The 19,913-nt window shown below is 36.3% G+C and overlaps 1 protein-coding gene across 1 annotated transcript in view; it reads left to right on the forward strand.

The window, feature by feature from the left end:
- LOC109418868 (uncharacterized) overlaps positions 1 to 19,913 on the forward strand; it is a 515,512-nt gene that overhangs the window by 213,170 nt on the left and 282,429 nt on the right. The window contains exon 3 of the mRNA XM_062853981.1: positions 14,752 to 14,888. Coding sequence (XP_062709965.1) covers positions 14,752 to 14,888 — 137 coding nt within the window. The remainder of the gene's footprint in view (positions 1 to 14,751; positions 14,889 to 19,913) is intronic.

The following is a 19,913-nucleotide window of genomic DNA, read 5'->3' on the forward strand; positions in this document are numbered from 1 at the left end:
GTGGAGTCAAATGCGCCACTTATTCAAACAAATTATTTTGTTGTAAAAGCTCATTCAGCAATCCTTGGAGAAATTTTTGAAGAATCCCAAGAGGATCCTTATGACAAATCCGGGTGGAACCCCTGGAGAAATATATGGAAGAATTTCTGGAAGAATACCAGGAGAAATTCCTGGAACCGCTAGAGGAACTCTTGGAGAATGCCCTGAAAGAATTTCCGAAGGAATATTTGGAGGATTTCTTGGAGGCATTCCTGGAGAAATTTCAGGACGAATGCTCGTAGTACTCCCTGATGGATAAATTTCTAGAGAAATCCCTGGATCAATTCGTAGAGGAATATCTAAAAGAATTTTTAGAGAAATTCCTACAGGAATGCATGTAAAAACCCTGGAGGAATTTCTGGAAGAAATCCTGGAGGACTTACTGCATAAATTCTTGGAGAAATCTTGATGGTATCTCTGGATGAATTCCTGGAGGATTCCCTAGACGAATTCTGGGAGGAATCCCTGAAGAAATTTTTGAAGAAACCTCTTGATAAATTCCGGAAGGATACCTTAAAGAAATTTCTGAATAAATTCTTGGAAGAATTCCTTATTTGAAGAATCCCTGGAGCAATTTCAGGAGGAACCTCAGGAGGAATGCCTGGAGGAAAATCTGGACAGCCTCCCGATTGAATTCCAGGAGGAATTCCTGGAGACATCTTCAGAGGCATTCTTGGGGTACTTTCAAGAAACTATGGAAGAATTACTGGAGGAGTCCCTGAATGAAATTCTGGTGGAATCTCTGGAGGAATTCTGGAAGGAATCCCTAGATAAATCCTAAGAGAGATCCTTAGAGGAATTTCTGGAGGAATTCCAGGAGGAATTCTTGGAGGAATATCTGTATCAACTACTGGAGGAACCATCGGAGGAATTCCTTGAGGAATTCCTGGAAGAATCTCTGGAAGAATCTTTAAAGGAATCCCTGAGGAATTTACTGCTAAATTTCTGTTGGAATCTCTGGAGGAATCCTTGAAGAAAACCTTGGAATAATTCCCGCAGGAATCGCTGGAGTAATTTCTGGGGGAATAACTGAAGAAATTCTTGAAATAATTACTGAAGGAATCCCTAGAAGATTTCCTGGAGAAATTCCTGGATGAATTTCTTCAGAAATCCCTTGGGTAATTTCTGCAGGAATCCTTGTGAATTCTTAAAGGTATTCCTGCAGGAGTACCTGAATGAAATCCTGGAAGAATTCCAGGATCAATTCCTGGAGATTTTTTTAGTGGAAATCCCGGAGGAGTCCCTGGAGAAATGCCTGGATGAAATTCTGGAATAATTCCTGGATAAATTTCGGGAAAAAATCCTGGGGTATTTTCTGCAGGAATTCCTGGAGGATTTCCTGGGGGATTCCTGAAGAAATCCTTAAAAGTATTCCTAGAGGAATCTCAGGAGGAATTCAAGCAGGACTCACTGGAGGAGTTCATTGAATAATGCCTGTATAAAATTAGAGAGGAGGATTTCTTGGAGAAATTGCCATAGTAATTTCAGAAGACATTCCTGGAGGTAATCATGGATGAATACCTGGAGTAACTCGTGGTAGAATCCTTGAAGGTATTCCTAGATGAAACCCTGGAGGAACCCCTAAAGAAATCTCTGAAGGAACTCCCGGGGGAATGTCTGGAGTATTTCTAAAAGAATTCCTGGAGGAATTCCTAGGGCAATCCCTAGAGGATAATCTAATGCAACTCTTGAAGGAATGCCTAGAGGAACACCTGGAGGAATTCCTGGAGACATGCTTGTAAGTATTCCTGGAGGAATCTCTAGACAAATTCTTTGAGGAATCCTTGAAGATATCCCTGGAAGAGTTTCTGGAGGATTTTTTTGAAGAATCATTGAAGATGTTTCAGGCAGAATCCCGTGAAATGTTTCTGAAGGAATGCTTTAAAGAATTCCTGGAAAATTTTCTGGGGGAATTCCTGGTGAAATCTCTAGAGGAATCCCTTGAGGAATCTCTGAAGGAATTTCCAGAGGAATCCTTGAGAAATCTCCAGAGGAACTCCTGGAGGAATATCTGCATACATTCCGTGAGGAAACCTTGAAGAAATCCTTGGAGAAATCCCAGGAGTAATTACTGGAGGATTTTCTTAAAGAATCACTGGAGAACTTCAGGAAGATACCCTGGAGGAATCCCTTGAAGAATTCCTGGTCAAAACCCTGCAGGAAACCCTGGTGGAATTTCTAGAGGAATTCCTTGAGGTATCTCTAGAGGAATACCTGGAGGTATCTCTGGATGAATTTCTAGAGGAATCTCTAGCGTATTGTTTAGAGGAATTCCTGGACGAATTCCTGTGGGAATTTTCGGACAAATCCCGGAAGCAATTCACAGGAGAATCCTGGTACAATTCCTGAAGGAAATTCTGGAAAAATTCCTTGAGGAATTTCCGGAGGAATTCCACGCAGAAATCAAAGGATAAATTTTTGAGGTAAAAGGAGTTTCTAAAGAAATCCCAGGAGGAAGTACTGAAGAAACCACTGAAATTCTTGAGAAAATCCTGATGGAATCTCAAAAAGAGTACGTGGAGGTATAAGTGTAGAATTAGTAATAAGTTAAAATACACAAAAGAGAAATAAAAAAAGTACGTAGAGGAACACTTGGAGGAATCCATATAGCAGTTCCTGAAGGAATACCTGGAGGAATATCTGATGAAACCTCGGTAAGAATGCCAAGAGTTGTTCCTAAGGGAATCTTTTAACAGTTCCTATAGGAGTTTCTGAAACAATTCCAGGAGGAATATCTGAAGGAAGTCCAAGAAGAGAGCTTGGAGGCATTTTTAAAATAGTCTTGGAACGTGTTCCTGAAGGAATCACAGGAGGAATTCCCGGGTGAATCACTGGAGAAATTCTTGGAGTCATTTCTGAAAAATTCCTTTGGGATTCACAGGAGAGTTTTATTAGCGAATTCCTAGAAGAAGTTCTGTAGGAATCCCTGAATAAATAAGTAAATAAATAAATTCATGTCTGCAGTTATTCTGCGGAAATACCTTTAAGGATCGCTGGAAAAATTCCCGAAGGAGATCACGAAAACAGCACTGGAACAATCACTGGAGGAACTTCTAAAGATATCGCAGGAAAGAAATGTTGAGTGGATCTTTAAAATTCTTACCCCAACTTTGCCACAACGAGGAAGGTGTAGCAAATCCATCACGGCAATTTCCAAGAGCAGTTTTGACTGTGATGGATAACGTGCAGGTACTCAAGACAGCATCCACAAAACGTTGGTCGGTTTCTCCTTTTTGTCTTTTTTTTATCCGTTCTATTTTTCATTCGCTTGTCGAGTGTCTAAAAATAGATTTCCGAGCTGCCGTGGGAGCTGCCGTCACCAACACAATCACATTCCAGCTTTGTTAGAGACAAAAGTGCGGTAGTTTAAAACAATCCATTATTTTATGTTGAAACTACTAAATCTCAGTTTAGTCTAACAAACTGTCAAAAATTTCGACAAATGAAAATATTTGTAAAATCAAACAATGAAATAGTTCAGTTTAAACAAGAAATCAGTTTGTTGATATAACAAACTGAAAATTCGGTTGATTTGAACTAGAATTTATTGTGTTTACAATTTATTTTTCAGCGTGTAAAACAGTCTTTTGATACCTCTAAACTGCAATAACGATCTGCATACTCACATATAGGACGATCATGTCGCTTAAAAGCCATCTCATGTCAGCCCCTGGACAACCTCTAGAAGAAATCCTAGCTACATCAATTGAGGCGAAACTGGATCCATTTCCTCACTTTTTGGTTTTTGATTTTTTTTATAAAATAACAAATCAATATTTTCAAAATCGGTTTTCGTACACATGTAGAGTATGGATCAAGGTATCTCCTGATATTTCTTCGTGGTTGAAAATGTTTTTCGTTTTTGCAGAAACCATTTTTGAATAAAATTTCACAAAAAATTGTTTCTGCAAAAATGGAAAACTTTTTCCACCACAAAAAATTCAGAGGATACCTTGACCCATACTCTACATGTGTACAAAAACCGATTTTGAAAATATTGCTTCGTTATTTTATAAAAAATCAATAACCAAAAAAATGAGGAAATGCTTCCAGTTTCGCCTTAAGGTATCTCTTCAGATTTTTTTCAGAAGTAATACTGTGACATTTCTTTGAAAATTCTTCTAGAATATTTAAAAAAAAAATCTGGTAGGAATTTATCCAGGTGTATCTTCAGAAATTCCTGCAAACGTTTCTTCAAAATGTGCAATCCCAGCAGATTTTTTTTTCACAAAGCATCGAAGTGTTGCTTGGTTTTTTTTTTAAGATGTTCCTCCGGGTATTACTCCATTTATTAAGGAAGTGTTGAAAGCGAGTGCTGCAAAGGGTTAAAAAAAAATATTTCTTCAGTGTTTCCTAGAATGTTCACGAATGCGTTTTTTTTCAGAAATTGTATAAGGAAATTTTAAGAGAATTCCTTGAGAGTTATCTCGAGGAGTTCTTCCAAGGATTTCTTCAGAAAATCCTCCGTAAGAAGCACATTTGCCATATAAGAGTTACGGCGGTGTAGGCATTTGTTGCGCAGAAGTCATTGTGTCTGACTTCTAGCAAATAAGTATTAATTTGTTGGGAGTAATGTCGTTTTCGTTTTTGCGGCGGTGCTACACCGCTTCGTGCTACACTTTTTGTAGAATAAACGAACATTTTCGGTGCAGTTGCATTGGTGTGCGTGTATAAACACCAAAATATTGACAACTTTGCAAACGCTGATTGATGGACACGGTGTGCACCAGCTACACTCCCGATTTTTTGAGTGCTACACTATCATGCGCGGTGCAGAAAAAGTGCTGCACCGGTGTAGCACGAAAATCAAAAAAAAAGGGTCTTCAAAGACGTTTGCAGAATTGTTGGAATTTTTTCAGAAATTTCAGAAAGTGATTTAAAAAACGAACATTTTCGGTGCAAATGTGCTGCACCGGTGTAGCTCCACCGCAAAAACGAAAACGACATAATTCACAGGGACTTTTGCGCTACAAAAACCAGCGCTGCCGTGACTTTTGCGTGACACATGTGTTTCTTGTATCCTGGAATCCCTGTACTAAGAGATTAATTCAAGGATGCCACCAGTATTTCTGAGGAATTTTCGTAGAAATCACTTGGAAAGTTCTTCCAGAAGACTCTCATGAACTTTTTCTTGAGAAATGAGCGGATATCTCAAGGTGTTTTTTTTTCAGGAAATCTCTTATGTTAATTCCTAGGCTATTATGAAGGTAAAGCTTCAGAGATTAATTCAGAAATTGGTTCAGCAATTTTTGTTCAGGAGTTCCTCCCAAAAAATTTTCAAGAATTTGTTCTAGTAGTTTCAAACTACTTTTTTATGGAATTCCTTGCAACAATCCTCCAGGAGATTTTTTAAAATTCCTTCAGGGATTCTTTAAAGAATTCTTCAGTAATTTTTGTACAATTCTTAAAAAAAGAATCATCGGAGGAATATTTGAATAAATTCCGCAGGGATCTCTGAATACATTCCAGGTTTCAAAATTCTGTTGGAACCCCAGGAGCGATTTCTGAGAAAATCCTTTGATAGAAGTTTCTGGGAAGATTTTCAAAAGAAATCCCTGTGGCATTTGTAAAAAGTTTTTCAAAAGAATTTCTGAAAAAATCTCTGGAATTTTTTTGAAGGAATCCGCTGCTGAATCTTTGTTTAAACACCTGTAGGAATTTCTGGAAAATAACCTGTCTGAATCATTAAAGTAATAATGCAAGAATTCCTACCGGATTTTCTGTATTATCGACAACAAATATTGCAACCTTGATGGGAGGATTCAGAGTTATTTTTGGCGTAGCACTTGGAGTTCCGAGAGCAATTCCTGAAATCTATGGTAAATGAATTTTTGAAACAATCTATGGGAAAGTATCTGAAGAAACCACTGAAAGAACTAATGAAAGAATGTTTGAAAGAATTTGCGAAAGTATCCCTACACATAGTTGTAAAGGATTTCTTGGAGAACATTCTGATGATTTTTTAATCAAATCTCTAAAAGAAAATCTAAAGCAATTTCAAGTGGAATTTCACAAGGAACCCATAGAAATCTACCCAAAAAAATATTGGAAAAATTCAAGATAGAATATCTGAAGATTTCTGAAGAATTTCTGAAAAAAAAAAACCGCTGAAGGAGTTTATGAAAAACAACTTTGGTAGATTTTAACCCTTGTGTGGCCGGTGGCCGGCAGGATACCCGGGTACCTTTTTCGATTTGAATTCTTGATATTTTAATTGTTTTTGATAGTAGATAGTAGAAAGTCTGCTAGATCTAAGAATTCGTGAATATATGTACACTCCCGTTCAAAAGTTTGGGGTCACCCCCTCAAAAACATGTCATTTTTTTAGGCCCATATCTCCGCCAATTTGCGTCCGATTTCAAAACCCTAGGTTTCATTCAAAAGATAATAAGTCAAAGAAACTTTGAACATGATTTAAAAGAAACTTTTTCAAAAATTTTGCATGTAAACTTAACCCAAAGTTGCCAAATTTTCTAAAAAATGAATATAAACTTACGGCAGTGTCGCTGGAAGTTGGGTCGACCAAATTTTAAGATGAGAGCGGTAATATGACCCATTTTCTATTAGCTTTCAACTGCTTTTTACAGAACTTAGCTAAAAAATCTAGAAAAAAAAGTTATTAAGTAAATTAATCCTTGATGTCATCGACCAAAAGTTTGGGGTCACCCCTCAATATGATGTATCGGTTAAAAGTTTGGGGTCACTTTCGTAAAACATGGAAAAGTGATTTGGTGATATCTTCGTCATCTAAAGTTCAATTTTAATTATTTTTGGCTCATTTCAAAGATAATTAACTAAATTTATGTTTGATGTCTTCAACTTAACGTATTTAACGATTTTTGTATATAAAAATGTTATGTAAAGTTAGCACATTTTACCACGCTTCAAAAAATGAGGCAACTTTACGTTAAGTTTTAGTATGTAAATTTCAACAAATATGTGTGGTTCAATGTCTATGCAGTAAGTATCATTCGTTTTGTTTCAAATAAGCCAAGAAGAATTAAAATTGAATGAAAGATGACAAAGATATCAACAAATCACTTTTCCATGTTTTACGATAGTGACCCCAAACTTTTGACCGATACAGCATTTTGAGGGGTGACCCCAAACTTTTGGTCGATGACATCAAGGATTAATTTACTTAATAACTTTTTTTCTAGATTTTTTAGCTAAGTTCTGTAAAAAGCAATTGAAAGCTAATAGAAAATGGGTCATATTACCGCTCTCATCTTAAAATTTGGTCGACCCAATTTCCAGCGACACTGCCGTAAGTTTATATTCATTTTTTAGAAAATTTGGCAACTTTGGGTTAAGTTTACATACAATTTTTTTTGAAAAAGTTTCTTTTAAATCATGTTCAATGTTTCTTTGACTTATTATCTTTTGAATGAAACCTAGGGTTTTGAAATCGGACGCAAATTGGCGGAGATATGGGCCTAAAAAAATGACATGTTTTTGAGGGGGTGACCCCAAACTTTTGAACGGGAGTGTATATCTATTGGTGTGTATATACGGTACGGTTGAGACCATATTCATGGAGTAATGGATTAATCATATATATAAAAGCCCAGCGTTGTCTATCTGTCTGTCCGTAACGCTTTGAAATGTTTCGTTAAAATGTTTCACCATGGTTGTATCAAATTTCTAAAAATTACAAGAACTTTCTGGATGTTTTTTAACTTCCTAGAAATAATAAGAAGAACCTTCTGGAGTATTCTGGAACATCAATATTCTAAAATTTTAAAGAACATTCTGGATGTTGCTAAAAGTTCCAGAAAAAAAGGAAAAGAACGTTCTAGAATGTTCTGGAGTATTGAACTACTCAAGTTTTGGGAATCTCCTTGAAGTTTCTGGACGCTTCAAAGGGAAGGGAAGAATCTTTAATCGTAACATCTCAACTGGGACAAATCCTGCTTCTCAGCTATGAGCTTCTGTCTATGAGCTCTTCCACAGTTATTAACTGAGAACTACCTTTTCAAATGACCACTGCTACGTTGTTAAACTTTTACGAAAAGAACCTTCTAGAATGTTCTAAACATAAAACTTTATAAAATTTAGAAAACTTTATGGAAGTTAGGGAACTAGCAAGAAAAGAACCTTGTGGAACATAAACATCTATGAAATTTCTGGAAAGCTAACTTCCAGGAGGAATGTTTCAAAAGTAAAGAATCATCTGAGATATTCTGGATTATCACACTTTCTCAAATATGGAAAACTTTCTGTAAGCTACTAAATGTTTCAAAAAGAGAAAGGAATAGAACCTGCTGAAATGTTCTGTTACAGTTTTTTTTATAATTTCGAGAACTTTTTGGAAGTTAATTATCATGCAAGAAAGAATAAAGGGAATTTTCTGGGAGATTACTGAATGTTTAAAAAAGAAGAATAATAATATGCAAGTATGTTCTAGATCATCAAAATTCTCAAGATTATAAGAACTTTCGAGAAGCTACTGGACGTCCCAAAAACAAGACTAGGAAACTTTTTCAACATTTTAAATTTACGAAAAGTGACTAAAAATTGATCATTCCAGAAAAAAGAAAAATAACCTTCAAGAATGTTATGAAATAACCCAATTCATAAAATTTTTGAGACATTTCATTAAGCTACTGAACGTGCCTAAAAAAACGGAAAAATTCTCTAGAATATTCTGGAACATCAATCTGTTTTAAATACCTGAAACTTTCTAGAAGCTGCTGAAACTTTAGAAGTAGCAGAAAGAAGAAGAAAACAAATCATCTGGAATTTTCTGGAACATATTTTGTAATACCGAGAATGTTCGGGGTTGGTGAGCGTTCATGAAAAATTAAAATGTACATTCTAAAAAGTTCTGGAACATCAAAAATTATAAAATTTCTAGAACTTTCTGGAGATTAGTAAACGTTCAAGAGAAAAGCATTCTGGAGAGAGATTCTGGAATGTTCTCGAGAACTTTACAGAAATAGCTGAACATTCTAGAAATCTCTGGAACTCTCCTATCTACTATATAAAAGCGTACGACCAGAAGAATAGCCGTATTTTATGAACCAACAGACGTTTATGTGAAAAAGTGTTGCAGTGAAGCAGTGTGACTAGAATTTTAAAAATAATCTTTTCTTAGCTAATGTGGCTAGCCACGTTGGGTCAGCTAGTTTATGAAGAATTTCATGGACGTTTTCCCCGGACTTGGAATCTTTGGACTAATTCATGGAGCGATCTCATCAGAAACTTGTGAGGGAATATCTAAGAAAATTTGTAAAAGAATCGCTGGAAGAATTTCTGAAGGAATCTTTAAAAGAATTTTGAAGGAGTGTATTGAAGATGGATTAAAGAAGATTGGAATAGTTTCTGGAGTGACGTTGTTGAGGAATGGATGAAAGCATTTCTGAAAGAACCCGTGGATGAGTTTCCAAAAGCATTCTTATGCGGATTTTTGAAAAAAAAAAAATCGGCTGGGGAAATTTTAATGAAACCCGTGAAAGACCCAAGTAACACACTTGTCATCGAAGAGTCACGGCGGCGCAGGTTTTTGTTGCGCAGAAGTTACTGTGACTTACTTCTAGCAAGTAAGTGTTTATTTGTCAGAAGTAAGTCACAGTGACTTATGCGCAACAAAAACCTGCGCCGCCGTGACTCTTCGGTGACAAGTGTGTTACTTGGGGATTTTCTCAAAGGATTTTTTGCAGAATTTTTGGAGGATTTTCTAACGAAAATTAAAAAAGAAATTTTGAAGCAATTCCTGAAAGATGTCCCAGAGGACTTTCAAACGAAATCAGTGGAATATTTTACGAAAAGAATTCCTGAAGGATTTTATGAAGGAGCAATATCGGAAGGAGTCCAGGGAATATTTTTAAAAAAGTTCCTTTAAATTAGTTTCTGGGGTAATCTCTGGAAAACTTTGAAAAACAAATGCCTAAGGAAACTTAGAATTTTGTAAAGGAATTTTAAGAGAAATTTGTGAAGGATGTTTCACCGAAATCTCCAAAGGTATTCCTGGTAGAATTTTCAAAAAATCCCAGTTAGATTTTCTGAAGGAATCCCTGGATATCTAGGCATGGTGTTTAAATGAATCCATCGATAATTTTCAGTAGGAAAATTGCCTATAAATAAATAGGGGAATCAATAATAAACTATAAAAGTTCCATAAACAAATCAAAAAGTGCATAAATAAATCAAAATTTTCCCATAAATAATTGATTTCAAGCAAAAAAAATGCCAGAATTTCCACAAATTAATCAACAATTGCAATAAAAAACATTTTTCCAACAAAAAAAAATCGAACATACTGCATCACAGAACAATGATAGAAAGACTGAAACTATGTGTGCAATTTAACAGACAATCGCTTGCTGACTGAACTCGCTAACGTTCGTCGGACTTTAAAAAAGGATAACATCTCTGTTCGCATTATACCGGACTAATTCTTGGATCTGTAGATTGTCTAGAACCAAATCGACGCAGTTACGGCGCGTCGGATTTCGGAAGCTTCGGCGGCCATCTGCCGCCTCAGTTCCACAATCCTCCATGCGGCTTGCCCGCATGTCTGGGCCGATGCTTTTAGCTAGACTTGCATTCAAGTTAATTGATCGTTGTTTCGTACTTATTGCTTAATTGTCAATTGCTGATTTGATGGTTTTCAATTGGGAACTTTTACATTTATTATTGAAAAATCTGATTTATTTATGTAAAAAAAAATTGGTGGAAAAATAGGCAGGCTTGCTGAACGTATACTGCGTTCATCTTAGGCGGATTTATACTGTTCCAACTCTGTGTTCCTGCATCCTATGTGTATTTCGACCTCAACTGTAAGGTCGTCTTAAGTGTCTCGTACTTGACTCGACTCCAACATTGATAACGTTTCATGTTCTGTAAACTGGAGTTAAAAATGCCACAAAAAGATCAAACAAAATTTAATATGACAGAATACAGAAATAATAAAGAAATACATTACCAAACATTATTAAAATAACTGCATCAAGAAGAAAAGCTGCATTACATAGCTAATAGGGGGATTAGGGGCATAATGGACACCCTAAGCAAATGAGTACGTTAGGCCTGTAAAACAGAGTAAAACTTAACATATTATCAGTTGACTTACAACTTTCACTTGTTTCCTACGTCTTTCAATCATTTACAGCAGGTAGAATTTCTTTATTGTGAAGAAATAATGAATTGTAAATCGTGTGTTTTTCAGAGCTGGCAAGAAAGGTACGGGGCGAAATGGACACCCATCGGGGCATAATGGACACCCCAGCATATTTTATGCTAATTCTTTGGTTAAATCGACCAGTTAAGGAATTTGCTTACAGAGATCAATACCACTGATATAATACTCCATCATAGACGAGTTTACAGAACATCAAAGTTAATTAAATAAATTTTAGGCTAAAATAATCGGATTGATTTTTTCCAAACTCACTAAAACGCCTAACAGTAAGGACTGTATCGGAAATTAACTATAAACATTCGAAATGGTCTATCTCGACGTACGGTTGGTCTTTTCATTCCGGTTCTTCTATGAAATCTTCCCAATATAGTAAAGTTTAGAACAGCTGGAAGAAATTTGGAAAATGTTTAGTATTATTGAAAATATGGTTCTATGAGTATTCCACACAAAATAGCAATCTGTACAAACTGCATTTTTTTTTTAATTTTTTAACGTTTCAAACATTTGTAGCGAAAAAAATTTGTACGGGGAAAAATCTGGAAAATAATGATTATTACTAGCAGTTATGTACACATAACATATCACTCAAAACCGACTTTTAAAATTCTTATTTTGGATAGAAAAACCTCCAACATTAAGAATATGGTGTATCCCAAAAAACACCTACTTTTTGGTCGAACTTTGACGCTCTGTTTTAAATATCTTTAGAGGTTATAAAAATCCATTCTCTGGTAAAACTACCTCTTCAACAGATTGAAATTAATACCCAATCGAAAAAAATGCAAATTTTCAATTTTATGTATTTTTTTATTTGCGTAATCGTTCTTTGAAGACGCATAAAAAAAGAGCTCCTCGAAAAATGGCCTTTTTTCATTTTTAAGAATTGCCCTAAACTGCGGAGGGTATTTTACTTGATGAAAATAATTTTCCTATATCATGAGCAAAGAATATAATTGCGCAAAAATAAGAGAAATAATTGAATATTTTCCCACAGTTTTTGCAATTTTAAATTTTTAGGAGGTGTCCAAAATTTTAAAAACATATGTGCAATCTTTGAGATAAAAGTCCAAGTTAAATGATTATTTTTGGAAAATCAGAACTGCCATCCTTTATTTAAAAGATTTACATAGTATCTCCAAAAATAAAGTTATGTTTATTTCGAACAGATTATTTTTCAGGCAATTGTGAACGTTTATAGTTAATTTCCGATACAGTCCTTATGCAATGCGCCTACATCCATTCATAATTGCCTGTGTTCATTTCGCCCTGAATCGACTACAACATTAAAATTGCTTTTTTAAGTAAATTCTGATCACAAATAAATTACTTCATCCATTGCTAAATCTCCGTATACATGTAGATAAAGTAACAATTCACTTGTTTTTATGGTGGACATACTCCAACACTCGTAATACCTTATTTGCTGCTGCCTCGAAATTATAAGAATTTCGCCATATGAAAAACATATTTCAATTTCAATGATATTTTGGTTATTCTGGATGGATAAATGGAACTTTTGAAAAAAAAACCATGACTTGTTCCTTTACACTAACGCATTAAAAGTTTAACATAAAAGTTAACGGTTTCGGCAAAAACAGGGGTGTCCATTTCGCCCCGGGTGTATATTATGCCCCTAATCCCCCTAATTGAAAATTACTTTCACTATTTCGAAGGCGCATTTCATACCAAACACCCAACCGTACGTATTTGCGTGTACACAGTACGGCCGCTAGCTTTTTTCTCTCTCCTCGTTTCCCCACAAGTGACAAATGAAGTCAGAGGAAATTTTAATTATCCCCAATGTGCGCATATCATTAGCGCATTCGTCCCTACTACGTTCACATATGTGTAAGCATTTGGATGGAAGGAAGGAGCAAACTTTTTGGATCTAAATTTTGGTGCACGTTTGGCTCGAGCAAACATTGAACAGGCTGACAATGTGAGTGTCTCCGAGCTGTAGCTGTAGAGATAAAGATCTTTCACTGTTATGTAACAGTACGCGATTTCTCGCTATAAAGTCATAATTGTTACTCAGCTGTGATTATCATTGTGAACATTTTCATTATGCAAGCAGTCGTATTGATTGCGCAGAAGGGCCCATACAATCATATTAAGGATATTTTCATAATTGATGATCTATATTTTTACCTGTCACAAAAATTGAACATTGGCAAAGACAGCCCTCAATTAAACCGTTGAAGCTGGAGTGTTGAATAAAGCCGGGGTTGAAAATTCTTTATAAAAAAAAAAATAATAATAATAATAATAATAATAATAATAATAATAATAATAATAACAATAATAAATATGGTACTTTGTATTACTATTCATAGCAGCATTATCAGGCTTCGTCTCTATTGGAATGCCAATAACAAAATGTGGATACAAATTTATATATTTCCTTGAGAAATTTTGTGTTACGTTAAATTCTCTACTTTCAAAATTTTACACTTTTATAAACTTTGTATCATGTATATCTTTGGGAAAACTTACGGAGTGATGAAAATGCTTATACATGTATAGTTTCTAAAGAAGGCCTTGTTTTGCTAGTTTACCTCTTTGATACAATGTTTTCCATCAAAAATAAACGAAGAAATCTTGTTCACAAGTAATGAGACACACATCTGTTACCAAAATCAATTGGATTATGGATTGCTTAATTTAAAAAGTTAAGATTCCTCCTTGAATTCCTCAGAAGTAAAACCCAGCACATTTGATTAGCAACAAGCGGAAATACAACTTGATCTCACGATTACGCCACATCTTCCGACCATCACCATCCAAGGAAACGGAACCTATTTGATCTTCTTGTAAACTTTTAACTTAATGAACCCACCATTATGTTATAGAATTTGCCTCATATTTCTTAGCTAAAAGAGAGGGAGAAAAAAAAGCACAGCAAGCTTTCATCTCGAATCTGAACTCAGTTCAGCAATGACTTGCTTACTTTAGCCGAGTTAGGAGGGAGAGAAAATTCTTCGTCTTCGTGTCAGAAGCGTGCTAGCAGTAAATTAAATTTCATTTCACCACAGCAGCGTAGAGTCTTGAAGTTTTTTTTTTCCTAGCTGGCATCCGTTTCACTTACAAACACATTCACATTCGTGAAAGTTTATTCCATTTCGTTTTTTTTTTCTCTCGATTTAGTTAAAAAGGGCATGTTATTCGGGTGGTGTACCAACTTTGTGACTAAGACTCTTACATCTATCCGAGTAAGTTTATGTAATTTGATAAAAATCAGGAAATTTCTATTGCTACTTTGAAATTGTTGATGAAGTGACATGAACTCAACTATGCATAACGCTACCGAGAGGTGATAAGAGAAAAGAAAAACAAGACGAAGGAAACGCACACAAACAGGAATATCATTTTCGACCTTCTGTTCCTTCGACCAATGGCTGCTAACCCGTACCGATCTCACTTCGGTTCCCTTACTTCCTAATGAATCGTTGCTCACTTTTCTTCGCCGATTGCTTGTTTTTGCTCCTCGAAACGAAACGGAACGGCATTGTTTAAATTGTTCTTCTAAGTTTTTCTTTTTTTTCTCTTCTTTTTCTTCCACTCTCGCACAGTTTGCAATCGAACGTACTACGGCGATATAGGGCGAACGTATTCATTAACGGTGCCGCCACCTCAGTGGAACCGGTTGCCATTCCTGTGCCATCTGACGTTCACGGCGTCCGGAAACGAGCAGGGCGATATTGTGCAGGTAAGTGAAACGTATTCCGTACGATGGGAGTGGGAACTAGGATGATATTAATCGGAACTGTGATTTGATGATGTGAATTACATGGGATGGAGTGGCAATGTATGATGTCATCAATTAGTGTAATCGTTTGAAGACGGAATTTTTCCAAGCGTTATTATGGAACCTTTTCTACGTTTTACTGTTGTTTTCATGCTCAATAGCATAAAAAGGGTAGACAGAATATTTTTTCTGGATATCCTAGGTAATCCAAACTGTTCTTGAGCTTAGATCTTAAAGTCTACGGGTGTTACGGTAACTTCTTTCAGCATACAAAGCTACGATTTGTAATCTATCATGTCCAGTAAGTTTTCTGAATGTTCTATAGACAGTATCAGATCAGTCTTCTGAATGGAGATGAACCAGCGTTGGGCTGAAAATCTCCCTAATAAAGCTAATAATAATAATAATAATAATAATAATAATAATAATAATAATAAGTCTTCTGAGAGGTTAATAGACAGTATCAGACCAGTCGGAATATCCTAGGTCGTCCAAACTGTTCTTGAGTTTACTACCGTGAATCGCATATCTGTCCCATTTGCATAGGAAATCCAGCAAAGATGGGACTGATATGCGATTCACGGCAGTTTAGATCCTAAAGTCTACGGTTGTAACGGTAACTTCTTTCATTATACAAAGCTACGATTTGTAATCTATCTTGTCCAGTAAGTCTTTTGAAAGTTTCTTAGACAGTATCAGATCAGTCGGGATCTCTTTCTCTCTTCTTGACGTAACGTCCTCATTGGGACAAAGCCTGCTTCTCAGCTTAGTGTTCTTTGAGCACTTCCACAGTTATTAACTGAGAGCTTCCTCTGCCAATGACCATTTTGCATGCGTATATCGTGTGGCAGGCACGAAGATACTCTATGCCCAAGGAAGTCAAGGAAATTTCCTTTACGAAAAGATCCTGAACCGACCGGGAATCGAACCCGTGACCCTCAGCATGGTCATGCTGAATACCCGTGCGTTTACCGCATCGGCTATATGGGCCCTTAGATCAGTCGCGATATCATAGGTCATTCAAACCGTTCTTGAGTTAGGATCCTGAAGTCTACGGGAGTAACTGCAACTTCTTTCATTGTACAAAACTACGATTTGTAATCTATCATGTCCAGTAAGTTTTCTGAAAGAACAGTATCAGATCAGTCAGGATATCCTAGGTCATCCAAACTATTCTTGAGTTTCGATCCTAAAGTCTACGAGTGCAACGGTAACTTCTTTCATTATTCAAAGCTACTTTTTGTAATCTATCATGTTCAAAAAATCTTCTGAATGTTCAATGGACATCATTAGATCAGCCGGGGCCATCCAAACTATTATGATGTTTAATATCTAGCATCTACAGCAATTGAAGTGTCTGTTTTGGTTATATAGAGTTATGTTGCATAATCTATTACTTACTGGAGCTCACAGAATATAACCAGAGACTACGACATAGCTAAATTAAAAAAAAATATTGTGTAACATTACTATCTGATATCTGCGATAATTCCTTCGGGGATATCTTTTACAATTTATCTAGTAGTTACTTCGAAGACTTCTATAAAACTTCCTCTAAGCTTTACTTCAGAACTTTTTTCAGGGATTACTTCAGAAACTCTTCTGAAGCACTGATCTACGAATGCTCACAATGATATCTTCAGGAACTCCTCCAAGCATTTGTTCAGGAATTATTTCATGGATTTTTAAGATTTTTTTTTTCAAGCATTCCTTTAGGGATATCTCTACAGATTTCTTCATAAGATCCTTCAAGGATTATGTCCATGAAGTTCTTCAATGAATCCTTCCTAGACGGATCTTTGGGAGATCTTGTAGAAGAATTTTGGAATAATTCCCAAAGGAATCCTTGTAGAAATGCTTGCAGGAATTTTTGGAATAATTTATCAAGGAATTCTTGAAGAATCTTCTAGATGAATTCCAAGATGTACTCGGAAAGCATCCTTGGGTTGATTTTGGATGTATGATTTATGATATTCATCAAAAATTACGACAAAAAAAACTTTATGAAATTTAGCATAACAAGTGATCAGCTATACCTACTACTAACAAATGACGTAGTGTGTGTTCTTCCTGATAGCGGTGTGTGGTCTCGGTCTGGGGTCTCCAGTTAGCCTAGTGGTTAAGGCTATGGATTGCCAATCCAGAGACGGTTTTGGAGGAATTTTCAAAGGCATATTTAAAGTACATATTTAATTCCTTTAGAATTTTGAATAAAACCAAAATTCTAAAGCGAACCCGGGAAATATTCCGAAAGTAATCATCGGTAGAACCTTTGGAGAAATTATTGAATAAATCAACAAGAAATGCTTCATCCAATTGATGAAACTTTCGCACTCGTTCCGAACAAGTTCCTGCAAGAATCTTTGTATAATTGTAAGAGATTTTTTGGAAAAAAAAATACTTAAGAAATCCTAGGAGTTCTCGAAGCGATTGCTGAAGTATTCCCGATGGATGTCCTTTATAAAATCTTAGCCTTAACAAATTAAAGGATACTTCTAGGGATGCTTAAAGAATTCCTAAAGAAAGTGGCAAAACAGTCTTGGGGGGTATTCCTGAAGAAATTATTTGATTTTTTACTAAGCATATACGCCCCCATGTTCATCCCACTCAAAACAAAGTAATGAAGTACTTTTTATTTTGTATCTTATTTTAGTATTTTCGTTAGAAGTGAGCATGAACTATAGCAACACCTACGGAATCAATCGGTGCCGTAATCGCTTTGTTTTCAATCAGGATGAAATTAGGATCGTAAGATTTCTAAAGGCATAGTGAACCTACCAGAATTCCTAAGAGATTTTTTAAAACTTTTTTTTGGGAATTTCTGGAGGAATCAATAATAAAATCTTGGAAAAATGCTTGACTGAGACGCTTGATGGAAACTTAGGATGATGTTTCAAAAGGTTTATGGAAAAGGTTTTTTAGGAGTCTTATAAAAAATCACATCATAAATTTTAGAAAGTGCTCCTGGAGGAACGCTAGAAAAAAAATCCTGAAGGAAACCTTGGGGAAACTCCTCGAGTAGATAGCTACTAAAGAATTCTCTAGAGGAATTCCAGAAAAATTATTTGAAAGAATTCCTATAGATTCTCCTAGAGGAACTCTTGAATCATTTTGCTATGGATTCTTCGGAAATTACCTGGAGGAATTCGAGGATAAATCTCTTCCCTACTAACAAATGTAGCTGCATAAGAGCTTATGCAGCAAACGAATTCGAAAGTAAGCTCTTTTAAGTTCTTATCCAGCAAAAATGTTAGTAGGGTTAGTACATCCTTAGAGAAACTCCTTGATGAATCCTTGCAGCAATTTTTCGACGAAATCATTGCAGTAATTATTGTAGGACTCCTAAGAAAAATGTCTTAAGAAATCTTTAAAAGAACGCCAAGATGAGTGATGAATGCTTGAAATCTTTGAAAGAGTTATGTGAGGAAATCATTAGGAGATCCTTGAAGAATCTTTGAAGAAATACTTTTTTATCTAGTTCATTTATTTGGGGCTCCTTCGCGTATAACGCTTTACGGAGCCGAGGATCTTTTTTTGTACTTAATAGTATACATTATACAGAGTAATTACTTTTTAATGATATCTGTTAGTAATGGGTGGAAGCCAGGGTACTCGTGGCAGCTCGAGGTTAGAAGGTCACATTTTGAGGGATGGACAGGGTAATGATTGGACCAAAGGTTTCACTGCAGCTTATCCGGGTGTAAATCGCATCTTGCTAGCGTATTCGGTGCCTTGTGGTGTTGGTACCAACTTGTTGTGGGACTTGGTCTTCCGGATGGCCAGGACCAGCTTGATAACACAAAGAGGACACAACAGAGAAAAAAACTGGAGAAGAAAACACAAGCGAATTCAACTTTTATACAAACAAAGCGAAGAACGCCGAAAATACATCCCATGTATGTGACATCGCGGGTCCCCAACACATCTCTCACAACAACAAAGGGTTATCTACCTCGGGCCTCAAGGGTATCCAAAAGTAGTGCTCTGGAGGCGTCATTATCCGGGCATTGCCAAACTACGTGGTCGATGTCATCATAACCGGAACCGCACTTAGTACAAACATTGCTCAACGCGAGGTTAATTCTGTATAAATACGCGTCTAGCGAGTAATGGTTGGACATAAGCCTTGACATCACGCGAATGAAATTGCGACTTACATCCAAACCATACTACCACACTCACAAAGAAACATTAGGAACAATGGAATGTAACCACCGTTCCAGCTGGCCATCTCGCCAATCATTTTGCCAACTTTGAAGAGAACTCTAGCAAACAAAATGGAAAAATTCATCATGTGAAATTCTTTTATCATAGATCTCACCTTCCTGTGCGCCCACCTTTGCGAGAGAGTCCGCCTTCTCATTGCCATAAATTGGGCAATGTGAGGGGACCCATACAAAGGTAATCTGGCCACTGGGTCAACAAGGTGGATTTTTTTGGAGTAAGGCTTTTACGTTTCATTTTTGCGTTCAAAACAACTGTATAAAATTCGGGTGTGATTCTTCCTCTTCTTTTTCCGCTCTAGTTTGGTCCAGGGAACGTCCTTTGCCCACCCTAACATCGAAGATGCGCTCCTGAGACCCCAAAAAACGTCTATGAGCCTCTCTGAGCCCCCCTAGTGTTGCGAAAAACAGTGTTGATGGTAACAGAACCACTAGAACTCCTCTGATGCGCTCTTGAGCGTACCCCCTAAAACTCTCCTGAAACATAACTTTGTTCTACTCTATGGAGCGCCTCCTGGCCACCGTTGTCATAGTTAACACATGTTAAATTATACTCAGGCCCGGATTAAGGATTGTGGGGACCCGGGGCCCAAGCGGATGTGGAGGCCCCTCGGAGAGATGACCAAAAATGTTTTTCTTTATTTTCTAACAGTTACAGATGAAAATCTCCCTAATAAAGCTAATAATAATAATAATTCTAACAGTACTTGAACAATATGAAAAATAAAGCTCATGTTAGAAACCAAGAAAAGGTTTTTGGGGG

Source organism: Aedes albopictus, chromosome 2 (assembly GCF_035046485.1).
Source record: "Aedes albopictus strain Foshan chromosome 2, AalbF5, whole genome shotgun sequence".
Lineage (NCBI taxonomy): Eukaryota > Metazoa > Arthropoda > Insecta > Diptera > Culicidae > Aedes > Aedes albopictus.